Source organism: Vitis vinifera, chromosome 18 (genome assembly GCF_030704535.1).
Source record: "Vitis vinifera cultivar Pinot Noir 40024 chromosome 18, ASM3070453v1".
Taxonomy (NCBI): domain Eukaryota; kingdom Viridiplantae; phylum Streptophyta; class Magnoliopsida; order Vitales; family Vitaceae; genus Vitis; species Vitis vinifera.
Window position 1 is genome coordinate 6902125 of NC_081822.1, and position 26200 is coordinate 6928324.

Consider the following 26200-nt stretch of genomic DNA (forward strand, 5'->3'; position numbering starts at 1 on the left):
AAGTCCAATTAAAAGCCATGTCTTGGTTCTTCTTTGGTTTTGATTTTGAATCGAGGCTGCTTGACGCTTTATGCATTGCATTTATGCCACAAATTAGGGGAAGAAATCATCCACATTAATTTCATACACATACATTTTTTTGACTCTTGAGTCTTGAGACCATCTTCATGTCTCAAGTTGATGACTCCTCATATTTCTCTAGTCTCCGCCCCAGCAATTAATTGCAGTCCTTGTTGACTAGGACTGCCACATGTATCACATCAAGAATGGGATGATTGGAGTATGCCAGGCGGCCATTGCAGAGAAGTCAGTCCCCGGTCCCCCTCACTTCTCATTACTAATCAACCCACTGGATAGCTGTTTGCCGAAACATACTGCCAAATGCCCATGACATTGTTATAGAAATTCAAGACAAAAGAGGCTGGAATGTTTTAATGATAAAGGTTCAATTCACGGCCGGCCGCTTACTGAGAAGTTGAATGGGAGAACGAATCTTAACCATAAGAATTTAGCCAGTCTCCATTCTCTTATGCAACAAATTAGGCACCTTGAATTCTGACATATCTACGGCCCCAATCCAACAGCGCTAGCACACAGTGGAGCAGAGCATGAGTCAACAAACTGGGCCTAGGCAAGGGTGGTGGAAAGGGTTGAAAAAAGGTGGGAAGAAACTGCGTCAATATCAGCCTGCATGTGCTCACGCTGGCAACTCATGAAATATAAGCATTTTCTTTCCCGTAAAAGTAAATAATTTAAAATTTTTTTTCTTGTGTCAAACAACAAGAACCCGGAGAATGAAGTTGCCTTGAGCTGTACTGAAAAAGATTGCCAAAAAGATAGAAATTTCAAACATGTAGGCCCTGGCAGGCTTGGAAAATGAGGCCTGTGTGTGTCTTTGTGACGTTAATGGCGGTCGTGAGCTGATATATAAAAAGACTTTTGTCTTTCTATGCGTGTTAAGGACGTTTCTACCTGTGTTTTTCTATACTTTATATTTCATGCTCCTTTCTGGATAAAAAAATATTCACCGTTTTCCTTTTACATTAACGGAGTCTGCAAAGCGGACCAAAAGTTTCAAATCCCCCACCATAAAAAATCGTGAAACATATCTTTGACATTCAATCTCTATTCCTATCCACCTTTGTCTTTTTTCACCCGGTGAAGAATTTTTCGATCTTTAAGTTGATCTTCTCTCACATTTATGTGGTATGATGCATATTATATACACATTTGTGGAATTCTTCTGACCTAACTAATTAATATAAATTTGACCCATTTAATATTTTGAATTTAACAAGTGGGTCGATCAGAGAACGGAAAAAGCTGATTTTTGAGAGTCGTTCCTCACCAAATCCATCTGTGCTGTTCAAATGTTGAACCAATCAATTATGATTTACAAATCATTACCTTGAGAAATCACAAATCAAAAAAGGTCGCCTCGAATTGCAGCAAAGCTTGTCTGTCATGCACTGACATTGACCGCAATGCAGGCATGCAACCCCACCATCCTTCAATTCTTTTTCTTGTTAAGATACTTAATAGATGGAACACTTGCATTGTTCTGATAGATTCAAAAGTGGGCCTACGTGCCAAACTGCGGAAGGTTCATCAATTTAATTTCCTTATACCTATGTTTTAATTCGTAAACCAATTGGTCAGTGATATAAAAAGAAAAAAAAAATGTTTAGGAGCTTACCTCTTTTCCTTCATTTTTCCATTTTTCTTAGCCCTTTAAAGCTCTGGAAACCAGTTTTCTAGAGTTATTTTCTTCCTCAGCTATGATATGCACGGTATTACATATTCATTCCGTTTTTCCTGTAATTTCACTTCTAATGGATTTATATTTCCTTTCTCCTAGCCATCCTTTGAAAAGCTACATGAGTATACTATGAATTTGTATTCCACAATCCTGCCTCCAGCTGCCTCAGTCAATTCAGCGGGGTCCTTTAATGGCCATGCCACCTCAAACACCTAATTTGCCTGCTTTAAGTGAGCACATGTTTGTTCAATCTCATTTTACTTTAGCTCTATTTTTCAATGTGGTGTGACTTGATTGGAATAGGATTTATGTGTTGGCGCCTTCCACCCGACATGCTCACCTGTAGGAGCATCCTAAGCCCATTTCATACGGACACTCATCCTTTCCTAAGAGACAGCCCATACCACTGGATTCATAAACAAGTCAATATTCATCAGTATATCAATGATTTTCTTCCATGGGATTGCGCTATAGGGCACAAAACATTCAGCACTACACGATTTTTCTTCCAATTAAATTCCGCCATGGCAGCATGAAGAAAAAATATGGGACTTACCATCATTTGTCTTGCTATTCACTAACTTGGCTCAGCACTGTTCTCTTGACATGGTTTTCTTTTCCTGGAAGCTATACAGGTGATGGGGTCTAGAATACAACATTGTTCTTGCAGCCGGAGCCGGGCGATGCTATGTTCCTCTAATTAATTCTGTTGGAGATTAGGTAACCTACCGGAGAAACGAAATTTCCTTTTGGTTTCCTGGTGATTTTAATATCTGGCAGTGTCCTCTCTTTTCGCTTCTAGAATTCTGCTAGGTTAGACCTTAATTTGGATGTTTCAATCATCAGATGAATTTGACTTTTGTTCTGAATTCAACACTATATTTTTCTCTCATTCTTAACCATACGATGCGGTGGCTCTGTGTGTTGGGGTGGTTGGGGGTATGAAAATGGCCATTAAGATAGTATATCTCAAGTCCTTACCATAGCAAAGAATATTCTCCCAATCAGCACAGGAGACATGTACAAGTATAGCTCATTCCAACTGAATTGGTTTGGTTGAGTGATAAGAACCAAACAAAAATGTAACCTTGTCAAACATGGGAAGGACCCAGCATCATCTAATCCTTACAAAGATAACAGCTAAAATGATGGCATAATAATATGAAATGTGAAGATACAGTGTATCTCGCATGTATGTGTGGGACGGTCTACATATCATGTGTTGATCTATGTCAACCCAATAATCCTGCTATCTCCCGATAGATGGTTGGGATATTTCACTTAAAAGTTCCAATGAAATGAAAAGTCCTGGTATATCTCCATAAAAAATAGATTCCGGACTAAAAAGAAGAAGAAAAAACTGGCATATTTAATTTCTCGAATATTCTATTCAAGGGCACATCTTTTTGCCATACCCATTTTAAAACAATATGGCTCTTTCGGAAATAATGTTTATCTTCTTCCGCCTATTATAATCTCTCTCATACAACCCTTACTTTCAAGAAAAGAGGAGTGAAATCTCTCTCCCTCATACCTCAAGCTCACAACACAGAAGAAATGGGGAGGGCACCTTGCTGTGACAAAGCCAACGTCAAGAAAGGCCCATGGTCGCCTGAAGAAGATGCCAAGCTCAAGTCATATATTGAGCAGCATGGCACTGGTGGTAATTGGATCGCTTTGCCACAAAAAATTGGTAATCCCGAATCAACTTTCTCTCTTTCCCTTTTCTATCTTCATTTATTAAGATCAACTCAGTTGAACTTCCAATTTCTCACATGGTAAATGAGAATTGTTTGTATACAGGCCTCAAGAGATGTGGGAAGAGCTGCCGCCTTAGATGGTTAAACTATCTCCGCCCAAATATCAGGCACGGAGGATTCTCTGAAGAAGAAGATAACATCATCTGTAGCCTGTATATAAGTATTGGAAGCAGGTGTGCCCTCAAAAATTTAATGATGCTCATAACTGTAGATCTGTATATAATTAACCATCTCTTAGACCTCTTTTGAGTGGTACAATGGGTTGATTTTACAGGAGTGGCTCATGTTGTAATGAAACACTTGGTTTTCATGAACAGGTGGTCTGTTATTGCAGCACAATTACCAGGACGAACTGACAATGATATAAAGAACTACTGGAATACGAGACTGAAGAAGAAGCTCCTTGGTAAGCAGCGCAAAGAACAACAGGCTCGCAGAGGTAGCTGCCCGAAGCAAGAGATGAAAAGAGCAAGTGGGAACGCCATGGTTTCTGATAATGAAAACTTAAACCCTTACTGGCCTGAGTTGCCCGTGCCAGCACCAATACCGTACCCAAACGAAGAACCACGCTTCAACGATCATTCATCCATCAGAAGATTGTTGATCAGGCTTGGGGGAAGATTTTCTGATGACGGACAACCACTCCAAAACGGGACAAATCTTCAGCTCCCGATTGATATTTCATCCGTTCAACAACCTTTTGACCACTCAGTAAACTTTCTGTCTTCTTCTCCTATGAATGCCCTAAACAACCCTCGTTCTGAATTTCCAAACGCTGAGTACAATATGGAAGGGGGAGGGCTACACATGCTACAAGGACAGAACAGTTTTTTAGCTGAGCTGGAGGAGATGGCTTGTAGCAACCCACAAAGATTAGATGGGCTGGAGTTCTTATATGCGCAGGACATGGCCAATAACAAACCCGGATCAACTGCTTATGAGCAAAGTCTCAGTTGGGGTGAGACGAGCTCTCTGGTTTATCCTCCTGTTGCTTCCAACTATGAAGGTCTTCAACAGCAAGGGGTGACGCAAGAACATGACTTTGATGAGTTGAGGTACCCTACCCCGCGATAACCACACTGAACATGGATGGTGTAAATTTGAACCGGTTGTGAAGTTGGTGCTGGATTCCCAGACCGAAAATTCTAATAAACTCATCCGGTGATTTGTTTGTTTTGCACTTCTGTTTTCTCATATTTGCTTGCTCTAAGAACTGACTTTAGTATCTCTAAGTTGCTTCTTCAATGAACACTTTTACTGTACTTTATTGGCCTGAATCTCTCTATTGTTGAATTAGGGGCATTTAGTGCTTGAAAGCCTATATATATAACCCTAACTAATGCAAACTTGGCTCAATTACTCTAGCTTCTTGAGTGGAGACATGCTTGGATCTGTTGTTCCCACGTACTGAGTGATCTGGTGAAGAAAGATGAGTGTTCCTTTGAATACTAATAAAAGGTATGCGCTTTCTTTTAACGCATGTATCATATGGGTGACCATGTGCCGAATTTATTTTTCTTAATATTTCCATAATGTGGGATCAGAACTTATAGCTAGCGCTCTTGGATTTCATCAAACTCCTGACTTTCTTGTACCATGGAAGGAATCCTAGCTGTAAACCAAAATCACACATTAGGGTTCAAGAAAATTAGGTTCATAGTCCCCCAAAGTCCAAGACTAGATAAAGCATAGTGGAACTTAAGACAGTAATGATGATCACAAGTAACCATAGTCACTTCTGCCAATCTTACAACTTTTTCACCTCACCTGGACAACACCATTGGGCTTCATTTATCAGTCAAATTACCTTGAATCTTCACCAACTCTGATTTCAAATTGCAACATTTAAACGTTCTCATTTCTATGAAAACATCAGGCACATTATTTCCATAACACTAGAGGTACTCATGCATGCTTGTTTTTGGCACAAGAGAACCAGGCATCCAAGCTTAGTTGTTAGGATCATGCCACCCTATTTGAAATTGTTCATGATCCAAGTAAGCTAAAATCTATCTTTGTCGGCCATTAGTTGAGTCACATAGTCACATATTTATGTATATTCCAGAAACCCATGATAGAAGTTATGTAGTTGGATTTCAACAATTATGATAATTTAGATCCTCACTTCTTGTTAGTAATGCCATCCATGCAGATAGGTGATTAGATTGCGATTACTTAGAGTGGATGAGTTTTCCCTTCATGCTTACGAGGTTCCTTCAAACAGGCCTAGCTGATATGGTGAAGTGCGCTTAATGTTTGGTTGTAACTTACCTGTGCCTTAATCACACATCAATGTCCATCATATGATGCGAATTTATGCAAGAACCACATAAATGCGGGTATGGAGTCAATTAAGCGGAATTGATTGCGAAGAAGGATTGAGAGAGAAATTAGATAGAGAACTCAGGAGAAGCCAAAGCCTTAGAATATACAGACTTTCAAGTAGTATAGAAATTGAACAGCCTGCCAATATATACCTTATCACAGGCTCAGATATCTTAGCAATGTGAGGATGATGAGCATTATCAAAGAGAAATTAATTATTCATGTTTTCTGAGTGTTAGGGTATTGAAGATTCTTATTTTATATATGGTTTAGTGTCTTTGTATTAATCCTCAAGAAAAGATGTCTGTTTTCTATAATTTGGTGATAGATCAAGCAAGTGGGATGTGTGCATTGAACTGTTTTTCTAGAATCTGCTTGATCCTTACCTCCAAATCTATGCCTGGTAAATCTTCAATGAAGGATACACAGGTGATCATGGAAGGGATTTCCTCAGAGAGAAGATTGTTTGAGCAAGCCTCAAGTAGCTAGTCATCTCTATGGTTTAGGTCCCTCATTTTGCAAATCTCCCTCTCAAGTCTTCAAGCTAGATATCCAAAACAGTATTATAAATATGCATATAAGCACTAGGAGACCCGAGTTTCTCAAGTAAGGATGTTCACTTGTGCGCATATTGTTTGAAATGCCAGTGATATGGTTGATACTGATTGTTACCTAACGTTGCAATTATGCACCCATAATCGGTCAACCTGTCTGCACGTGCTTACGGGCAATAGATAATTCATTGTTTTTGGTTTCAATCAATATCACAAATAGCAGCCAGACTTTGGGGTATAAAGTCCCATTTATCCTTCATCATTTAGAGCATTAAATGTTCAATAGCCAATATTTTGAGATTTCGTAACTCAATTATAGAGCTTTAAATGTTCAATAGCCAATATTTTGAGATTTCGTAACTCAATTAAGCCTAGCTCATGATTAATCCAACCATACATGATAGTTTGGTTACAGATTCACGCCAGCAGCCAACATCTATAACAATCTGTGTCGTATTTCTCCCTGCAGCCTGATCCACCGGTTCAACATTATGGAAACAAAGTTGTGTAATCCTAATTAAGCAATTTACTTGACAAAATTTTAAGCCTCTTTCATGTACATGGCTGCTACCATAATTTTAGTTGCCATCTGATGTATCAAGCCCAATTCTACCATATGATGCAATGAATATTTGGAAAGCTGTACTACGAAGGAAAATTAAAACAGCCATTAATGTCTTTGAAATTAGGAAGGTTTTGAAGCATACTCTTCACTATCAAGGATTGTCTCTCTGCTAAGAAGTAGACAACCAGCATAGTTGATTACAGTTGTAATACTATTTTAGATAAGAAAAATAATATTGTTTGTGCTGATTAATTATCTTTGTTTGGTAAGCCATGGTCATGATTTGTTAACAATAGGTTGACATAACTTGAAAGTTTGAAACCAGTAGTTATTTTGGCAAGCAATTGATCAGAGTGTCGGCCCGTAAAGCCAAACCAACTCTGAAATTGGGTTAGAATATAAAAATAGCAAGACTAAGATATCTTGAATTAACTAATATCACTTACCATACACTTCTTCCTTCTCCTGTATGGTTTGTTGACATGTCGCTGACCTTTTTCTCTCCATGATCGTGAATGCATGGAAGAAAAGTGAAATTATTTTTTATTTGAATAACATAAGAATAAAATATAAACATATATAAGAAGTGGGTACATACTTAAATAGGAATCAAGAAAAAACTATCAAGAAGGGTGCCTAGTGATCTTGTGCTCAATGCTCAGGCAGCAGACTAGGGGAATGTTGATCATACTAGCTACGAAAGGGGCTTAAAGCTATGAGAATTTTTGCTTGAGAGGCTTTGAAAACTGTTTTTTTTTTTTTAGGGTTACCACTCTTGGAGATACTGCATACATGACGGAAAGGTAGCAGACTAGGTGGTCCAACCTTTCTCAGCCAACAAGCACGTCAATAAACTTGATTTGTTTGAGATACATACAATGATACAAAATCCATATTAAGAAGAAAAATTGAAGGAAAGCTAGTCAGACGTTAGCTTCAGCTCCATCAAATAAGAGAAATCGTGGGAGAAGTAGTTGAGAATAGGTTTCTTGATCTGAAAGAACAGGTTTTAATTGGAGAACAGAAAATTAGATATATGTGCTACAGTCACGTTTCACAATCAACTAAGCAACGAACCAAATGATGAGCCTCGTGATGTTTTTTCCTAGTACCAATGCCCACATACCTAACAACCATTCAACACCTAGCAGAAAGATGCAGAGAGAGAGAAAGACAGAGATCAGACCCAAAGTTTGAGATGGGTATATACCAAATATTAACTCAGACAATCATAACCTTCCAATAAGGGAATTTTTTTCCTACCATGCATGGGGCAGACACTCAATAAATATGGTCTGACAACATGCAATATTTCTTGGCGCATAATGCGAAAAGCTAATAATTAAGAAGGTGGAAGTTACATTCCCAACACAAATATATTGTTGCTGTTCACTCTTTTCTAAAAGCCCACTCTTCGTGCTTATCTAAACGCACACCCTAACATAGTCTGGCTCACATGTACATATACACTGTACCTAACAATATTTTAAATTGTACAGTACTTTTGTCCCGCACAAAAAGTGTAGCAGAAATTAACATAACCTCCGGCATACGCAGGAGATCCTAAAAGTCCTGGGCTTTGTGATTCGGAGAGTTAAAACTAGGAAGCTTGTAAGTGATTACTTGCTGTAAAGCCAGAAGGAATATCCCTCACCAAGAAGAGGCACCGCAGAAGGAGTCCCCAACAAAAAACCAAAATTTTGAAATTGACTTATTGAAGGCACATTCTGTCAACTTGGTGACGACGGCATAAACCAAAAAAATCCGTGATTGAGGCTTATGGAGTCCATGACAACAGCCAAACGACGACTATTCTTGCCCACTTTTTCATTTTTAATCAACCCCGTTCCCATTATTCTAAATCTCATCCTTTTTTTAATTCAATGATTGTGACACTCACTAACATGAGGAATACTTTCAGCTTTGTCCTATCTTTGGACATTACATTTAAAAACGTACTTTAAGAAAACCTGCATTATTCTGTTTCCAAGGAAAACAAGATGAGTTGCCCCTCTGGGTCTTCATTCAGATGTCAAAAAAAGTTGGATAAAGGAGGAGGATGGCCCTTTGATCCACTGCCTTATTTTAATTAAAATCATCATCTACTGGTTTGCCTACTTTAATCATTTTTTATTTTATTTTAATTCATCATTATTCTTATTGTTTTTTGACTTAACTTATGTATTAGGTGTTCTTTACGGGTAAAATGCCGACACCCTCGAAGATATTCAAGCCACTAATAATCAGAAATTGAAATTCTCGGAAAGGATTTGAGATTATATAATAATACCTTCTCAAAAATAGGAATAATTTGGATTTATGTGAATGATGAGTGACTGAAATCAATTTTTATAAATGTAGTGATAGATTTTAATTCATCATAATATAAAGTTATAAACAACATGTGAGTACCGTACATGAGCCATTGCCATTGATTAGAAATGGGCCTGGGTAGTTGGGTTTGTGCTTGATTTATCTGCCCAATTGATTTATGGCCCTCGGCTGACCTTTTTCTATCTTCAGTATACCCCTGTTGGCTCAGCCCAAATTCCCCTTTGGCCTTTTTCGGCCTGGCCCGATAGCGTTTCAGAAAATAATAATAATAATTTGGTTACTTAGTAAATGACGGCTATACCCTCTAATCTGGTAAACCCTACAGAGACGAGGAGAAAGCGCAGCGTGAAACCGTGAAAGGTGAACCGACGGCGAGAGGTATGGCGCTACCGGCGTCTACAGTTACAGTTTGGTCTTCAAGATTTCGTGTATGATCTCTCCTCCTTTTCCTTTCTCGATATAAGTTGTCTTTTAAGTATTGTGGCACTCCACAATTATATTTTTACAACATTGTTAAGGGTTTGAATCATTCATACTCTTGGTATTGTATAATAATTCACAAATTGTGTGGTTCAGAATTTGTATTCTTCTCTTTGATCTGGAGAAGGCCCTAAGCGGTAGGATTGAAGTTAGCATTGTTTTATTTATTTTTCTTTTTTTTTTTCAAGAAAATGAAAGCTTGAACTAGCTCAAGGCTTGGGTCCGAAGATGTAGAGTAAATATGCTTATGCGTTTTTGGAGTTGGATTGCTGGATGGCTAAGGTGAAGCGCCTTCCTCTCTTTGGGAGGAAAAAAAGGGGAAGTTTGAAAGTGAGGTGGTTAACAGACTCACATTCAGGTGAAATATGAAATTCAATGTTGGTTTCCATAGTAATCTGTTAGGTCGTTCGAGTTCATGATAAAGATTTGATACAATGGTTATTGGTTCTGGATGAAGTGTAGGGTAGACAAAGTTTGATTCAGTTCACAAATACACTCAAACACAACATGCTTTTCCTGGGTTTGAGTGGAGTATAATCGCATTTGGGTCAAATTTATGTCGACTTGGATAACCGATTTAGTAAATAGGTATTTTTTGGGTCATCCTACAAAATACAAATTTGATCTGAATTGACCCATTTAATAATCATTTTAATTACTAAATGCTTAGTAGAATGCTTAGGCTTTGATACGTCACGAACATTACCCACTTTTATGAATTTCCACCCCTAATGAAATGTCTTACAAGTTACAATTTTGTATATGCTTGCTCCTTTGTTACATGCTTTACTTATGGGATGATCAGCTTAGCTCTTCAGAACTTCAGTCGTGTACCAACTCTAATGTTATCCTTATTACAATACATGCTAGAAGTCTAATAAAATATGGAAAGTAAAAAAAATACTAAGAGTGTTTATTCTAGAAATAGTTAATGGAGTTAGTGGGCTAACCACTATAATGAGGGGTTATGTGGAAAGGATTTTTGGTCAATTTGAAGTTCAGATACCTTTTTGATGAAAAATAATGCCTCATATTTATATTGTTCCTTGTATGTCATTCTGGTTTTGCTCATTTATCTTTGTTCAGAGGATATAGATAGATCTTGTTGATTGAATTCCATGCATTCAATTTGAATTTGTTTAGTTGTCCTATCTTATAGGTGGCGTCAGTGATCCTTGATATCATAAATCAAATAACTTGTCATTTATTTTCTTCTATCTCTTTTGCACAACTTGTTTTTCTTTTTTGATAAATAATTAAAACTAAATATATAATGAAGAACCAAATAAAAAGGAGTGCAACCTATTTACACATGAAGTATACCAAACATGCCAAAAGAAATGGATGTACGAACCAAACCTAGCTAGCACAATCTTGCACCAACTAGCTGATTCCCATATGATAAGGTTTTTAGGAGTGCACTTTTCATAGCTAAAGCTAAAGTCAACTGCTCTATCCCTTTAAATATTCTACGATTGCTCTCTTTTCATATATTCCAAAAAAGGCACGAAAGGATCAACCTCTAGATCTTTCTATTATCAACCCCAACAAAGTTTTATGCCAAATAGGTAACATGTCTCTAATAAAACGAGGAAGAACCCAAGACATATCAAAGAAAGTGAAAACCAAAGACGATGGACTTGGGGTTCAATCATAATGCAGGAGAATGTGCTCAAATGATTCAAAGTCTTGTTTGCAGAGGCAACATTTGATTTACCATAGGTCAACCCCACTTCATAAGTTGCTCAAATGTGAATTTCTTCCCAGCCACCTCCCAAACAAAGAAACAAACTTTAGTTGATGCCTTAAATTCTATATCTCTTTAGTTGGACAAAGGAGAAATTGCACAAGATAATCATGCACCCTGACATTACCTTCCTATATGCTTTCGAAAATGCCCTTTTTTATTTATCACCTCAAGGAAATGCTTGTTACCGGTTCACTCTCTTGCTCTTCCTCTCCCTCTCTCATTCTTCCATAAAAAGCCCTATCTGCAAAATCCCTCTCATGCGAACACTTTTACCAACATCAAACCCTAATTTCCTAATTCTCCTATTCTCTTTCTCAGACTCATCAGAATATGAATTGCATCTATTTGGATTGAACCTTCTATTTCATGATTCATTTTTCTTATCTTTCTTTAAAAAGGATCTTGTGTGATAAATAAATTGAAATTATTTATCATTGTATTATTAATTGTTAATGTTCAATATTTTTTAAAAATTCTATACCATATTTTTCTATACTCATATTAATTATGAATAGCCAAGAAAGAATAGTTAATAGGTAAGATACCAGTAGTTTATGGTGGGACTAGAAGTTTTTCATGATGGGAAAATGAGATGAAGAGAGATAGAGCAGGACAATGAGATATTATTAGGGTTTAATGTTAGTGGAGGTGTTTGAATGGGAGAAAGACATTATAGATAGAGCATTTTGTGAAAGAATGAAAGAGGGAGAGTGAGAGGAGGAGAGGAAGTGCATATGAAGTCCAACACACTTTTGAAAAAGGGAATTTTAGGAAGCATATTGAGAAGTAATGTGTGAGTGCATAATTATCTAAATATTTTCAAACTAGTAAAGATAAATTTAATTTTAGACAAGTGATTCCTGTCTTCCACTTTTTTCTAAATGCTAGTGTGCAAACACATTTCTCCTAATCTAGGGTCAATTACCCATCAGAGCTTTGTTAAGATGCACAATGCTTCTCATTCCCAAACCCCCAACAACCTTTCTTGAACATGATCTTGCTCTCTAAACTGCCACCTCTCCATAGAAAGCCTTTCTAGGTCTTCTCTTGATCACATCCCACCTTCCTAGGAATTGCAAAAACTGACATATAATAGATTGGCAGGCTAGCAAGAGTGTTCTTCCCCCTTTAGATGAGAACTGTCTTTTACAAGATGCCAACTTGCTTTTAAATCTCTCCTCAAAAAAGGCCCAGACCGATATGAGCAACCCTCAGCTTCTTCGACTTCCTTAATACCTTTCTCTACACCAAATACTGATAAACATTTGTGCATATTAGTGTGTTACCGGTGCTCTATTGTTCTCTTTTCCATGTTAAACAATGCTTCAATCAAAATATTCTTTGCCAATCTGAGCCACTCCCATTTGCATTCTATCTTATATTTACTGTTCCCTGTGCTCCTAAGTAAATTATCGGTACTTAATTGACTTCTTTCTGATAATTCTCCATACACTTGGAAGGATTATTATATTTAAGGGAGAAAGCTATTTCAGAAATGAGAATCCTTTGCTGATGGAAGCTTATAAATTTGTGAATCTGGAACTTTTCTTGTATGACATTCCTTTTTACTCCCTTGTACAGATTAACTTGTTAAGACCTTGTCAGCTCCATGGGTGCTCACTATCCCATGCCTACAATCGCCAAACCTTGCACTCACATTCTATAAAACTACGAACTATGGCACAGTTCAGTGAACAAAATAAGGTCAAAATGCAAATGAGTATCCTTAGGAAAAGATTATGGGAGGCTGCTCCTGATTCACTTAAAGATTTCCCATGGAAGAAAGCAGAGGATACAGTGCTGCAACAACTGCTTTTGCTTGGACAGAAAGCACTGAAATGGTCTTTTATTACATTATTCATTCTTAGCTCAGTATCAGATGTCATATTTTGCATCTCCAGAAACAAAGAATTGATGATTCCCTTTGGTTTGTTTGTTGGCTGCATGATGGCTGACTTCTTGAAAGAGACATCTCGAGAATTGTTTCCCAACTCAGAGGTATATTTTCTTCTGTATTCTTCACATCCTTCAGTCACTTGACTTCTTATGGTGATGATTTATTGTGTCATTGATTTTCTGTTTAACAGAAAACGGGTTTGAAGCAGCCCCTTTTGGGCATTGGTTGCTTCTTTGTCTTTGTGAAGTTCATGTCCACATTTCTTACTTCACAAGGACAGGCATTTCTTTTGCATGTTGCCAATGGTGGATTGATGCAAATTTTGTGGCTGTGGAAAGGTTTACTGGAAGGAAGAGATGGACAAAGTGGACAGAATTTCTTTTCATGCCAAGAGACTTCCGATATTACAGAAGCAATCAACTAGACATGCAGCTATGTCCTTGTACATGGAAATATTTACATGAACCTTTTCCTGCTTTTCATACTTGAATCAGATGCTCAAAAACTGAGGTATCTAGGATCAAGGTCCATTCATTTAAGCCTTGCATTAAAAAACAAATTGAAATTTAGAATCACTGCTGCTCCAAGCTAATCCATTACCATAGATTTTCTGTTCTATAAAGTGGACGTGGGCACAGTATGTGATAGCATTATTTTTTTCAAGATGCTGGGCAAATTTTTGCATGTGTAAAGGGAGTAAATCAACAGAGCATTCGTGTACTCTATCCACGCTTAATTATTGTTCAGGAGCTATCGAGTATTTATGGTGATAATGGATTTTGTAGGGTTAGTGATTGGTTCGGTATGTTTCAGGGTGGTGATGGTTTATTGTATTTATCCAACCCACCCCAAGGAACAATTGTTAACATTCAAATATGTCCACAATCCATTTCACCATTTTTAATTGCCCGGTTTTTCAGAGGTGGTGATAAAGCATTTTGGGACATTGTGAAGCGCAGATGACTTTGGGGTCTTCGTTTGTCAATGCCATGCAAGGTTTAGTTCCATGGGCTCGATAATCAAGTGAAGTCCAGCCGGACCATTGCCAGTTGCTCCCCAGTTTTACCCAACTGGATGTGGTTTCTCAGATGAAATTTCATCAGAAACTCCAACCTCAATTTGTCAGTTTAAGGGCCCTTCGCAGCGTCATCCATGCAAATCGAAAATTGTACTAAAAATATATATATAAGGAATATTAAGTTTAGGATGGAGTGCAGTATGCTGATTACAGAGCCATGCCATAAACATAAAGCAAAGCACTCTCCTGGTTTCTCCAAGATGTTCTAATAACCATGGTTTAGAAAGCAATAAGCATAAAGGATACTTAAATACTGAAGTAGAAATTGATGATATGATTTAGAGTTCTGTTTACATGAATGTTCTGTTTACAGATTATAAACCTCATGATTTCCTGCGTAACATAGCTCCTTACATATTGGCTCATAATACTCCTTCCATAAGAGGAAAAATTAAGATAGTTTTTCTTTAGAATTTAAGTATACTAAGCTGCAGGAATTCATTGCTTCAAGCTAGCAAAGAGAAAACCAATCACCCCTTGTCAGTGAAAACAGGGTTTTCTCTCAATTAATTACGTACCTATACAGAGACGAATACAATTAAAAAAGAAAAAGAAAAAGGCGCAGAAGGAGAAAACAAAGTGTCTTCTTTGTATGCATATTGAACACTAAAATTCAATATCAGAAAGTGTACATGCCATCCTTTGTCGGGAAATTTCCACGCTTTTCTCATCCAAGAACCCCATCAGCGCCAGTGGCTTTTATTAACACGCGAATAGAAGTATGCATATAAATAAATGAATTATGTACAAAAAATAATGCAACTGCCACCCCAATTCGCTTTCTGATCTGCGACTTCCTGTCATGATTTATTTACCTGCGTGGACGCTTTTCCTGAAAAGTGATGAACATAAACGGTCAAGCTATATTACGTGTTTTATCCCAGATTAAGAGGGTGTCCTGAGTATTGGGCGAGTCAAACCTGGCTTCAAGTCCTCTGGATCCTGGATGCTGTCCCCATCCTCAGAATGGTTTGATCGTTCACCTTTAGAGGAGTCCTGAGAAGTACGCTTGGGCTGATGATAGGCCGAATGCAACTGGTGATGAATCTGTTCCATCCTCCCATTTCTCTCATCTTGCCGATCCATCTCAATAAGAACCTATATGCATACATGTTAAACTTGAGAAAGAGACGGAGACAGAGACATAGAGAAGAATCCATTTCCAATCATTACCGTGGCAGCATGGTTCTCAAATATTGGGCGAAAACGCTGCCTACAGTACTCATTAAATAGCAATGTACCAATGACCAATGGAATGGTGAAGCCTGATGGGACTGGTGATCGTTTTAGTCCAAACACCCCAATTGCTATTATCTGTGCCAACACTAATGAGAAGATTGTTGTGTTGTGCACAATCGGCCAAAACTTTCCCCCACTTTCATATTTTGATATATACACGTTGATAATCTGGAGCAAATATTGGAAGATTAGCATCACAAGTTAAGTTCATTGATGGTCATAAAACAAAAGGAAAAACAAGTAAAAACTGTGCTGCTAAATAATTTTATTTGTCAAAGATGCAAGGAATCACAATCTGGTTAAGAGAACAGTTCTTCTTCCCCTGCTCCTTTTTTTTTTTTTTTTTTTTTTTTAATAAAAAAAGTAGACATAACATTCCGGAATTTCAAAGACATGCATGAACAAACTTTGCATCATGGAGTTAATATGAAATGCAAAATACACACACAGTGACAGCTTAGAGAAAACTGAGAGCCAATTAATTCTAGAATAGATAAAAATTAGAGAATGCATTGTCTGAAACTATTCACCTGATTACGGTACACCAGATAAGCAAGAAAAAAGTAAACCAGCAAGATGGGCAATATTAAAGGTGCCAATATGGAACAGGTAAACCCAAGCAGTCCAAAAAGGAGGGCTTTCGGAATTTCCGTGTGGTATGGAAAAGATAGAGTCTCATTAGATGGATCCTTCTTGAGTATGAATCGAGTGAAGTAGTTACACAGAAGAGCAAAAACTTGCACGACTTCAAATGACATGCTTGCCCAACCCGATGTTAAAACGTAAGTCATGAAGAAGCTAGCCTGCAAAAATTTGAAACCATAATCATACTCAAGAAAAACACCTGGGGGAACAGGAAAGCTTTCATTTGAAGTGAATTTGACCAAACTGAAGAAAGGGCTCAAATTCACATACTCAAGAAGAACAAAATCTAGCAGGATTCCAATTCACATAGCAGAGAGTTGGTACAACTAGTAAAGTTTTATGTTGCTCCAATTCACATAAAGAAACAATAGCAGTGATGGGAGGAAATATGCATGAAAATGTGCCTCATTATTTTAATTCCATCTTTATTAAATATAATATAATAAAACATGTCAAATATAAAAGTTTGATATAAAACACACAATCCAAGGTATATATTCAACTCGCATACTAGAATATCAGGGGAGAGAATCACCTGTGTTGGTACTGCTCTAGCAAGTTCAGTAGGTAAGTCTTTAACACTTGAAAAGACACTCCATTGACTGATCAAAGACCCCGAGAAAACATTAACAAAAAAAACATTCCAGATTGTGAAGTACAGAATTTTGCAGCATGCACTCTTTTTCCTGCCACTACGAGAGATAGAGCCCTCCACTGCTGAAAATAACATCATTGTTGGCGGAACCGTGTATAGAAATAAAATCAAAATTACACTTGGCAGGTACCCTGTTACCACCTGGCTTACAATAGTCCTGCACAGAAATACAAGGTATGTTAAAAAGCCCACCAGCAACCCAAACAAACCCCACAACAGATACACACATAAAGAAATTTAAGTACAGCTAAAGAAATATAACAGACGGAGTAGTGCCATCTCTATGACAACCTGGAGAAGTAAGGAGACTACAAATCAGCAAACTAAGATAGACCAACCAGTTTGAAAACGTCATTTACTTGTCTGTTGGTCCATACATGATAACACAAAGCATGAACTTGAATCTGCCTAATAGTAAGACTAGTGGGCTTGGTGAAGGTAGAAACCCTCTATTATATTGCCTTGCAGACCTGTCACTGATGATCGATTTGCTTGCATTTAGCTGTAGGCAGTTGCTCAGAACTGGCACTGAACTTCTGTAATTCAAGAATGTCAGTCCCTTGTCCTTTACACTCTTTCAAGAAACCAAGTTTCTATGCTAATGTGTACTAATGCTCTGTCTTGTTCTGGTATTAATTTGCAAATATCTTGTTCTACCTTAGTATTGGGTGTGCACACAAAGGTGTGGTTTTCTTTATATCTCTTGACTGTATAAGATTGCATCAAAATTCCATATATCCAATTCATCAAGCACAAGCACCTTTCCCTAAATTCTTTGTTTACCAATTTTCAAAAACAAAAAATGTACAAAATTCATGTAATTATTATTGCTATATAATACTTACTTCTTCAAAATTCCTCTTAGAAATGGAAATGTTTGTTGTAGCTGCTCTAACTGAGTCAAACCTTGAACAAAAGTGACAGGAAGGAGAAACAAAAACATGAACACAATAGCAGCCAGCAGAGTTGTTATCCTACGAATCCAAAGTTGTTTGTATGGTATACAAAGATTTGACCAATAAACATCATGTGGTTCTGGAGCCAAGTCTGTGACCCATAACATGGGATTTGATGATTGAAGAACCTGGGAGGCAACAACAGCAGCATAGCGAGTCTTGAAAAAAACAAAGGCAGATGCACCCTCCTGTATGAAAGAACTAAGAACTTTAGGCTACAGGATGGTGGTTTTTACCAAACCTTGGTATCTCTATGTTACTTGATGAGAACAAAGAAAAAGAGAACAAAAAGATAAAAAATCCTGGGTATTACTGTCAGTTTCCCCATCTTCAAAAGAATAAACAAGAAATCTGTTTCCATTTAGCTTTTGGTCCTTAGAAGTGGCAACTTGTTTGATGGTAAGCAGCTATTTTTTAATACATTAAAGAACAAGAAAATCTCAAAATTGTGTTTTAAATCAGCTTTCTAAAAATTCCAATGCATTAATGGAGGTGCTGATGGTGATAAGTGTAGGAGATGATGACAAGATTTTGAGTAGGAAAAAACCTGAATCCCAACTACTGAGGATGCAGGATGTTGAAGATCCAGGAAAAAAAAAATCGAAACAGAATAACTCAATAACGAGCAGGAAAAACTATGTAAGTCAGAATCATTTGATAAAAGATAGAAATGCTAAATGGGTCACAGGAAAAAGAAAAAACAATAAATTCAAGCCAAAGATGCATAAATGATATAGAAGCCTGAATGCAAAAGTTGTTCACTCGGTTCACATGAGAATTTATGACCTCTGATGTCGTGGAATCTAAATCCACCTTGTCCTTAACAGGATCATTAGAAAGGATCTTAAAAGAATTTGGAGATACTCCACAAATACTACATCGTATTAAACTAGGTGTGCTACTCTGCTTCATAGAAGAAGTCTGAAGCATCTTGTAAGCATCAGTCTGCAAATAGAAGCATTAAACAACATGAATAAAAACATGCCACAGATCACTTCCAAAATAAAAAGGAAGTTAAATGCATGAACAAAATGCAATGAGGCATAGGTACTCAAGAAATAAAATAAAGAAAAAAAACAAAAGAACTCACCGCACATTATAATTAATAAGCCAAATATTTAACAATCGAGTCACAGAGAATTACATAGCAAATGTTACATCTTCATGAATCAGTAGAAGGTTCAGTAGTCCTATTATTCAGTATTCACCAATTCTATACCCAGATACCTGAGTTGCTTCTCTTCTCAGATGATCTAGTGCTTCTAGTTCCTTTTTTAACTTCTTTATTCTTTGACATGATCAAAGCATTGAGCTTAGTGTTATAATTAAAAATCTGGAAGTCCAAAAGAAGTCAGAAGAACAAAGAGATACTGGGAAGTTTGGAACCCAGAGACATTCTAGCAGGCACTGGAGCATTTTAATTGGGATTGTCTTTGTTATAGAACTAGGAATGGAAGCTACTTTGAGCCTTCTCAGTTTTGAAAATCCTTGAACAGAGTAAATCCACACAAATTACTGTTTGCATAGAAACATATTGAAAGCTCTATTAGTTTTTTTGTCACTCATGTCTCCATCAAATTATGAAGGTAGCATAATATTCATAATTCTTGATAACCAGTTTCTCCTTTTGGTAAAATAACTATGACTATTAACTGGATCTAGTGTACATAGTATAAACATTAAATTGGAACCTCTACGTAAAAAAGAAATTTCATTAACCTGCAATATTATAAGCAGAGTGAATTATTCAATGCACTCCTCAAGTTAAAAGCTATGTTGGATGCTAAGACATAGTTACTTGTCTTATGGAAACATTTAAGCTTCACTGGCCTGAATCCAGATGGTTCATACAAAATCAAAACTCTAAAACCCAGGTCAGAGGGAAATTCATGTTCTGTTTATAGAAAAATGCACTTTCACACATAATAATGCTCCCCATCCCTGTTCTTGGGAATTATGCAAAGGTTTTTATATAGATAGGGATAAATGGGGAAAATTCTATTTAAAAAAATAAAATTCTCATGTTTTAGGGGGTCAAGAGAATAGGTGGGTGTGAAGGAAAAATGGATAAGAGAGCATCATATTTCCATTTATTAAATAAAATAATAACTATTAATGTCATATTAACTCAAAACTCCATAGTTTTCTAAAAATCCCATGCACAAAATGCACAGATGCTGGTAAGTAGTTCACAGAATAACAACACAACAAATCAAGCCAGGCAAAAAAGAAAATATAATATGAAGGCAGCAAAATTCTGAAATATTCAGGGATGATACGCACCACTAGTTTGTGAACTGTCCAAGAATCAGAAACCATTTGGTGTGACAAATAGCTTGATGCATGATAATTGATGAAGAATTGTTTCACCAAGTCACTGTATGATTGTTCTGGGGACCATGGTATAGAACGAACCAGAACTGCAAAATGACTTGGGTTTGGAGGAGATCCAGTAATATGTGCCAGCCTCATATTAGTAATGCTTTTGTATTCCTAAAAGAGAAACTGAAATGATTACCTAATCATAAGAAAATATATAACTAGGAATTGTAAGAACTTCAATGAAAATTGAAACTAATACTACATACTTACAAAGTAAAGAAGAACACAAGCTGAGCAAGATATCACGTACAATGCAAAGCAATGAACCCAAAGCCTGAAATGGATAAGGTACAAAAGAAAAATAACCTATGAGTAAGTATTTTTAGTTTATTGAAACTAAAAATTCACTTCCTTTGACTGGCAAACATGAAAAAAAAAAAAAAGGTGAATGAGAGAACCTATAAAAAAATGTCAAAGATTTATTTTCCATTTTACCAAAAAATAAGGACCGTTACTCCTTCTCCATCCTCTCTAAAAGACCAAAAGGGACTAATTTCTATGAGATCTAACCCTTGGTTGCAAAAGCACAAACTAGAAAAATCTCAAATAAACTTCCAAAACAGTTCAGAAAACAGAAGACAACCCAGCAGATTCAGAATTTATTTTCAATTCTTAATTTCAACACCTTTTGGGTGGCTATGTGAAACAATTTCAACAAGCCTGCATATTTAAGCATCAAGGGATTTTTTGAAACTAAAAGTAACAAAATTGGACCTTCACTTTGATGCCTGGTCTGGTCTATCAGTGTAGTTCATACCATTTTGATCCTTCTTTGATATTTCCAATAGTAAATACATCTAATGACTCAGAAGGGATATGCCCGTGATGCACTGCTTGTCCATAATAGTTCACTGGCAGAACCAGAAAAATACAAATGATAGCAGCAATTGCGAAGATTCGAATACTGTAAGAAAATAGTTAGCACCTCCAGTAAGTAAACTTTAAATTAAAAGGAAAACAAGTAAAAGTATTTCACAAGTATAAAGACTTCAATTAAGTATTGAATCATGAAAACTAGACCTAACAACATTGTTAGGACAATAAGTCTTTATTGTATGTTGGCAATTTTTTTCCATTTTATATTCTGCCTTAGGAATCTTTTTAGATAGTGTGACTTACTCTCCAGTGAAGATCTAAGGTTATTGTTTGTCCAATTGGGAAGTCACAGGTACGTCTAAAAGGGTTTGGCTTGTGACAAGTTAGGTGATCAAAGTATAACAAGGATTGGTATATTTTTCTGGAATTAAAAAGTATTTTCTTTAATATTTAAAAACTGTAAGGATCGCTCAAGCAAGGAACAATGCTTAAGCACTTAAGCTCGGGGGCTCGAGCAATGGTTAAGTGTGCTCAAGCACTCCTACCAAATCTGCCAAAATATAGCTGGGAGAGTAAGTCTTTAGGATAAAACTATCAAGTAAATCTATGTAACTTGTTCTCATATAGTGAGTTTAGATTAGAGGTCTTAGACCCGTGGTTTTTTATCTCTACAGTTAGCATGAGGGTTTCCCACGTAAAATTATTGTGTCTCATTGCTTATTTATGTGATTATATTGATTCCTTTGATCATATATATTATCCCTAATATCTCATAGGTTTAATTGCATTAAAAACTCAACTTCCTACTTAAAGAAAATTTTAAAATACACCCATTCACCCCTCTGGGTGTTACCCTACTGGACCTAGGTTTTTCAAACGTAATTCAACTCAACAAAAGAACTAAACATTATAATATACAAATCATTTTTCTCATTCAGCTCCATGTAAAGTCATATACTATATATGATACACATGAGGGACAGAGCCAAAAATTTAAGTTGGGAGGTAATACTTGAACTAAAAAAAATTAAATAAATAAATAAATTATATCACATTTTGAAAGGCTTGCATATTTTGTCATTAATAAGCTTGAATCAATATTTAAATAAATATATCACCAAATGTTGTAAAAAAATTCAAAAAAATATTCTAACTTACCAGTAAACATATGATCAGACAAAAATTTCCAAACAAGCAAAATAGTAATAACTGAAACAAAATAGTAATAGAAATTGTGAGCCAATTTTTTTAAAGAAATATTTCAAAATAAGACATTTTGTTTTAAACTTTTTTAATAATTTTACCAGTCATTTTGTATTTGAAACATCATACAAAAAAGTGGAAAAAAAAATTTGAAGTTTGAATTATTTTTTGCAAATAAACAAATATAAGTAGATTTAGAGAAATTTAGAATATTTTAAATGAAAAATTAACTAAATAGAAGTGGAATAAGACGGATTTGTGTAATTTTAGTTCAATGTTATTTGCTCGTGAAATTTTTTATAAATCTTCTTAAAACCAATGAAGATTTACAACTATATTTTTATCGTTTCAAACAATTAAAGACTAGCTACTAAGTCTTAATGAGCAGTAATAAGTAACAATAAATAATTTTTAAAGAAAAATTATTCTTATTTATAACTTTTTCAATTTTGAAATTCTTGATAAACTTTTATTATACAAATTGTTGAGGGGCAAGAAGCTAAAGATTTTTATTTTTAAAAAAACCATGCCTCTATTAAGTGACTAGTTTTTATAACAAAAATGGTAAGACAACAAAACCAGTATCTAAAACTATTTTCCGTGCATGAATGATACAAGAATACAGTTGCATATTTCGAGAAAGCCCCAGAATTTCAGATACTTCATAGTAAGGACACACGGACAAGATATTGATTCCATTTCAAGCCATCAGCCAAAAAGCACAGGTATTAAGACAGGTACATATATTGATCAAACCAAATTTGATGTACACGGGTATTTCCATCATAGTCCACAAGTTTGAGTATAGCGATTACCTGAAAACAACTATCCTGAGGAAAACCACAGCATCCATACCACCAACAGACAGTATTTCTTCTTCAGAAGTTTCCCAGGCCTTCACCATCCAGCCAGGAGAAGGAACGAATCTTTCGAAACAGAAAGGATCATGGGGTTTTGGGGAAAATTGTGCAAGCCTTCTTCCGAAGTACACACTTACATTGCTTGGTTGCTTTCTCAATATGGAATAGAGTGATAAAAGTATCGCACAGAAGGCTATATTGATTCCAGCAGAAGTTAAGAGAGCATATAGTTTCATCTCTGGTCACTATATCTGAAAGTTTTAGCATCTTAAAGCCCAAAACATCAATATTATTTCAATATGCTGAAAGCCTGGGACCGATTGAATCATCTGGTATTGCTAGAAGAAGTGTGGCTTTATTTGACACCAATTTGAGGGCTGAAAAAAGCAATATCAGTGATTCATGGATTCTCACATAGGACTATCAATCAGCATTACAAATTCAAATAATGAAAAAAAGTAATGGCTTGTAGCATTATACAAACTCCAAAAATCTTTCCAGAGTAGTACAATGCATAAAAACTTATGTCAGCCAAGAAAAAGAAAAACATATATAGCGTTCATCAATAACTCACTAAATTAATTTTCTTTCCTACACTACGAAAAGCTTTCATACACATTATCGAACCATTTATCATTTAGAGTTTCATCTTTAAATTTGGAATTCAATAGAATAAACTTAGCCAATTGCTTTGATTCAACAGAGAATCAACAAGATAAACCAAACAGAATCAAACAAACAAAAGAATAAATCGAGATTTGATAAACCAAAAGGATGAAAGAAAGGGCAAAGAAACAGAGATGACCTGTATGGATCTCAGAGAGATAAAGAGGAGGAAGAAACGATGAGAAGGTTGAACTAAAACGAACGCTTTAAGAGAATCTTCTACGCGATTGGCACGCTTTGCTTAATCTTCAAAACGGAGACATTTGGATTTGATGTGAAGGAAAAGAAAGAGGATGATTAAAACCCTAGAAATTTACAGAGGAATGGCACTTGCGAAATTTGAACGAGGCATGGAAGGGGAGGATCTCTGGAGAATCGGAGAGATTTGAAGGAAGGCCACGTGTTCCTTGCCAGGGTGACATTCGGAAGCGTCACGTGGAGGACAGACACGGGACCGTCCAAATACCAGATTTTTGAATTGCCTTTCACTGAAGTTCGGCGGCCGGTTGTCCACGTGGCATGTGATGTTGGAGCTAGTGGATTTTATCTGGTGTGTTGACATATTACCACATCAAACTGTACCTCCACGGACTCGGCGTTTTCCAGGTGAAAATTGGAGATTTGAAAAGTAGAGGAGATCCATAAGACCGGAATTTGGAGATGGGCTCAGCACAGCTCAGAGGACTTGGGTTCCACGTTGAGTTACATGTATGGAACATTGGTTGCAAATTTGCAATTGTCCTCTTGCCTGGCCCAAAATTGATGCCAAATGAAGTCCTCGTGACCCTTTTTATATGATTATATTATAAAATATTAAATGTTAGAAAAAAAAAGAAGAAGATGCATGTATTATTTAAGCATACAAGAATTTTATTTTCTTTCCTATTGTAACCTTTTACTCTATAATTTATTTTCACTCATTTTCTTCTTATTTGTTATTTAATATTATATTTAGATGTTAGAAAGATTGAAAAAATAAATTAAAAAGAAAAATGATAAATAAAGCTTCTTTAATTGGTTATCGATGAAAATTTTAAGAGAAATAAAATTAAAGAAAATATGGGATTTGATTCATTGATATGAAAATATATATATAAAAATAAAAACCCTAAATTTTTTAAATTAGTATTATTTTCATCTATTTAAAAATAATTTAAAATACATGTATTTTTTAACAAGTCATCAAATTATTCCCCAAAATACCATTTTACTTGTTATATCATTCAAATCAATTGAGAACTAAACTTCTCTATATAGATGTTTCCATTCATTTTAAATATTTTATTATTATTTTATTATTTGGAATTATTTTTTTCTCAAAAAACAAACACCGATTCTATTTTAGTTTCTTACAAGTTTAGGAAATATTGTGAAAAAAAAATCTTATTTAAATAGGATTAATATTTTTTTTATTTCCTAAAATTTTAAGAGGAATATTTTGTCAAACAAATCCTATTTAATCAGAACTATCAATTCAAAAAGTAATAAGGTTCTTTATTAAATAATAAATAATAAATTTAATAATATCTAATTATTTTAATTATGATTAATTAATTTATTTAATTTTATATTATATATAAAAGTACAACCATATTGTAAAACATTTTAGATGTGAAAAACTCTTACAACAAATTTTATTCTCTATTATATTAAATAATTATTAATATTATATAATAAATATAAATTTATTATTGGTTTATTTATAATCAAGGATATGAATTTATTTTTAACTTATTAATACTACAATAAACTCTTCTTCTTTTTTCAAATTCTTACATTATAATGTTTACAGAGAAAAAAAAATTTCTCAAATAATAAAACCTGCAGCCAAGTTTGACAGGTGTCACCACCTTAGGTGGCCATGTGTCACTCCGAGACGGGCTGTGGTGGAATCAAAGGAGTGGTTTTGAGAACCACTAGGGGAGGGACACTTGGAGGAATGTTCTAGAAGGAGGAGCGCATTTGTTTTTTTTCTGTTAGGATGTTGCCAGCTGCAGGTGAGAGTGAGTGGAGGCTTGCAGCTGCAGGGAAGGTGGTGTCGTCTGGCCGTTGAGGATACTTTTAGCTGGCAGCTGCAGGGAGCTTGAGGGTGGAGAGAGGAAGCTAAGAAAAACGAAGGTTTTCTGGAGAGAGACAGGTGCGTGAGGTTTTTTTGGAGTGCTGCCTGGAGATATTTTCTGGAGGGGGATCTGAAGGAGCGGGGAGAGAGGAGAGGAAACAGAGAGAAAAAGGAGAAGACGAGAGGAGGAGTGCATCTTGATGAGATAAACAGAGGA

General features: G+C 35.9%; 3 protein-coding genes across 5 annotated transcripts; 2 read left to right on the forward strand and 1 right to left on the reverse strand.

Moving 5' to 3' along the window:
• Positions 1-3141: 3141 nt before the first annotated feature.
• Positions 3142-4781, forward strand: LOC100853539 (transcription factor RAX3). The gene is made up of 3 exons (XM_019216285.2): positions 3142-3452; positions 3563-3692; positions 3837-4781. Exons 1-3 carry the CDS (start codon positions 3317-3319, stop codon positions 4591-4593), a joined length of 1023 nt encoding a protein of 340 aa, XP_019071830.1. The 5' UTR covers positions 3142-3316; the 3' UTR covers positions 4594-4781.
• A 4799-nt stretch (positions 4782-9580) lies between these two features.
• LOC100262671 (uncharacterized) lies at positions 9581-14106 on the forward strand. Its single transcript, XM_002283491.5, has 3 exons — positions 9581-9725; positions 13109-13525; positions 13615-14106. Exons 1-3 carry the CDS (start codon positions 9678-9680, stop codon positions 13846-13848), a joined length of 699 nt encoding a protein of 232 aa, XP_002283527.2. The 5' UTR covers positions 9581-9677; the 3' UTR covers positions 13849-14106.
• A 639-nt stretch (positions 14107-14745) lies between these two features.
• LOC100267828 (CSC1-like protein RXW8) lies at positions 14746-24645 on the reverse strand. 3 transcript variants are annotated; one of them, XM_002283484.4, is made up of 12 exons: positions 24064-24642; positions 23214-23635; positions 21137-21283; positions 20590-20653; positions 20281-20490; positions 18784-18942; positions 17887-18185; positions 16922-17198; positions 16272-16544; positions 15676-15909; positions 15423-15600; positions 14746-15334 (listed from the first exon to the last, which is right to left on the reverse strand). In XM_002283484.4, exons 2-12 carry the CDS (start codon positions 23492-23494, stop codon positions 15303-15305), a joined length of 2154 nt encoding a protein of 717 aa, XP_002283520.1. In that variant the 5' UTR covers positions 23495-23635; positions 24064-24642; the 3' UTR covers positions 14746-15302. The 3 variants fall into 3 exon arrangements, with proteins under 3 accessions (XP_002283520.1, XP_010664474.1, XP_059590419.1); XM_010666172.3 differs by lacking the exon at positions 18784-18942; XM_059734436.1 differs by lacking the exon at positions 18784-18942 and having other exon boundaries at positions 14746-15600; positions 24064-24645.
• Positions 24646-26200: the final 1555 nt, after the last annotated feature.

What these genes read in the sequence shown, in the direction of transcription:
- LOC100267828 (XM_002283484.4), bottom strand. Translation starts at nt 23,494, where the DNA reads ATGAAACTATATGCTCTCTTAACTTCTGCTGGAATCAATATAGCCTTC. An exon ending in CTAAGAGGAATTTTGAAGAA is followed by an intron (nt 17,199 to 17,886) that starts GTAAGTATTATA and finishes ATTTCTGTGCAG; the next exon opens with GACTATTGTAAGCCAGGTGG. An exon ending in TTGAGAACCATGCTGCCACG is followed by an intron (nt 15,601 to 15,675) that starts GTAATGATTGGA and finishes GTATGCATATAG; the next exon opens with GTTCTTATTGAGATGGATCG.
- LOC100853539 (XM_019216285.2), top strand. Translation starts at nt 3,317, where the DNA reads ATGGGGAGGGCACCTTGCTGTGACAAAGCCAACGTCAAGAAAGGCCCA. An exon ending in CGCTTTGCCACAAAAAATTG is followed by an intron (nt 3,453 to 3,562) that starts GTAATCCCGAAT and finishes GTTTGTATACAG; the next exon opens with GCCTCAAGAGATGTGGGAAG. An exon ending in TATATAAGTATTGGAAGCAG is followed by an intron (nt 3,693 to 3,836) that starts GTGTGCCCTCAA and finishes TTTCATGAACAG; the next exon opens with GTGGTCTGTTATTGCAGCAC.
- LOC100262671 (XM_002283491.5), top strand. Translation starts at nt 9,678, where the DNA reads ATGGCGCTACCGGCGTCTACAGTTACAGTTTGGTCTTCAAGATTTCGT. An exon ending in TTTGGTCTTCAAGATTTCGT is followed by an intron (nt 9,726 to 13,108) that starts GTATGATCTCTC and finishes TCCCTTGTACAG; the next exon opens with ATTAACTTGTTAAGACCTTG. An exon ending in AATTGTTTCCCAACTCAGAG is followed by an intron (nt 13,526 to 13,614) that starts GTATATTTTCTT and finishes TCTGTTTAACAG; the next exon opens with AAAACGGGTTTGAAGCAGCC.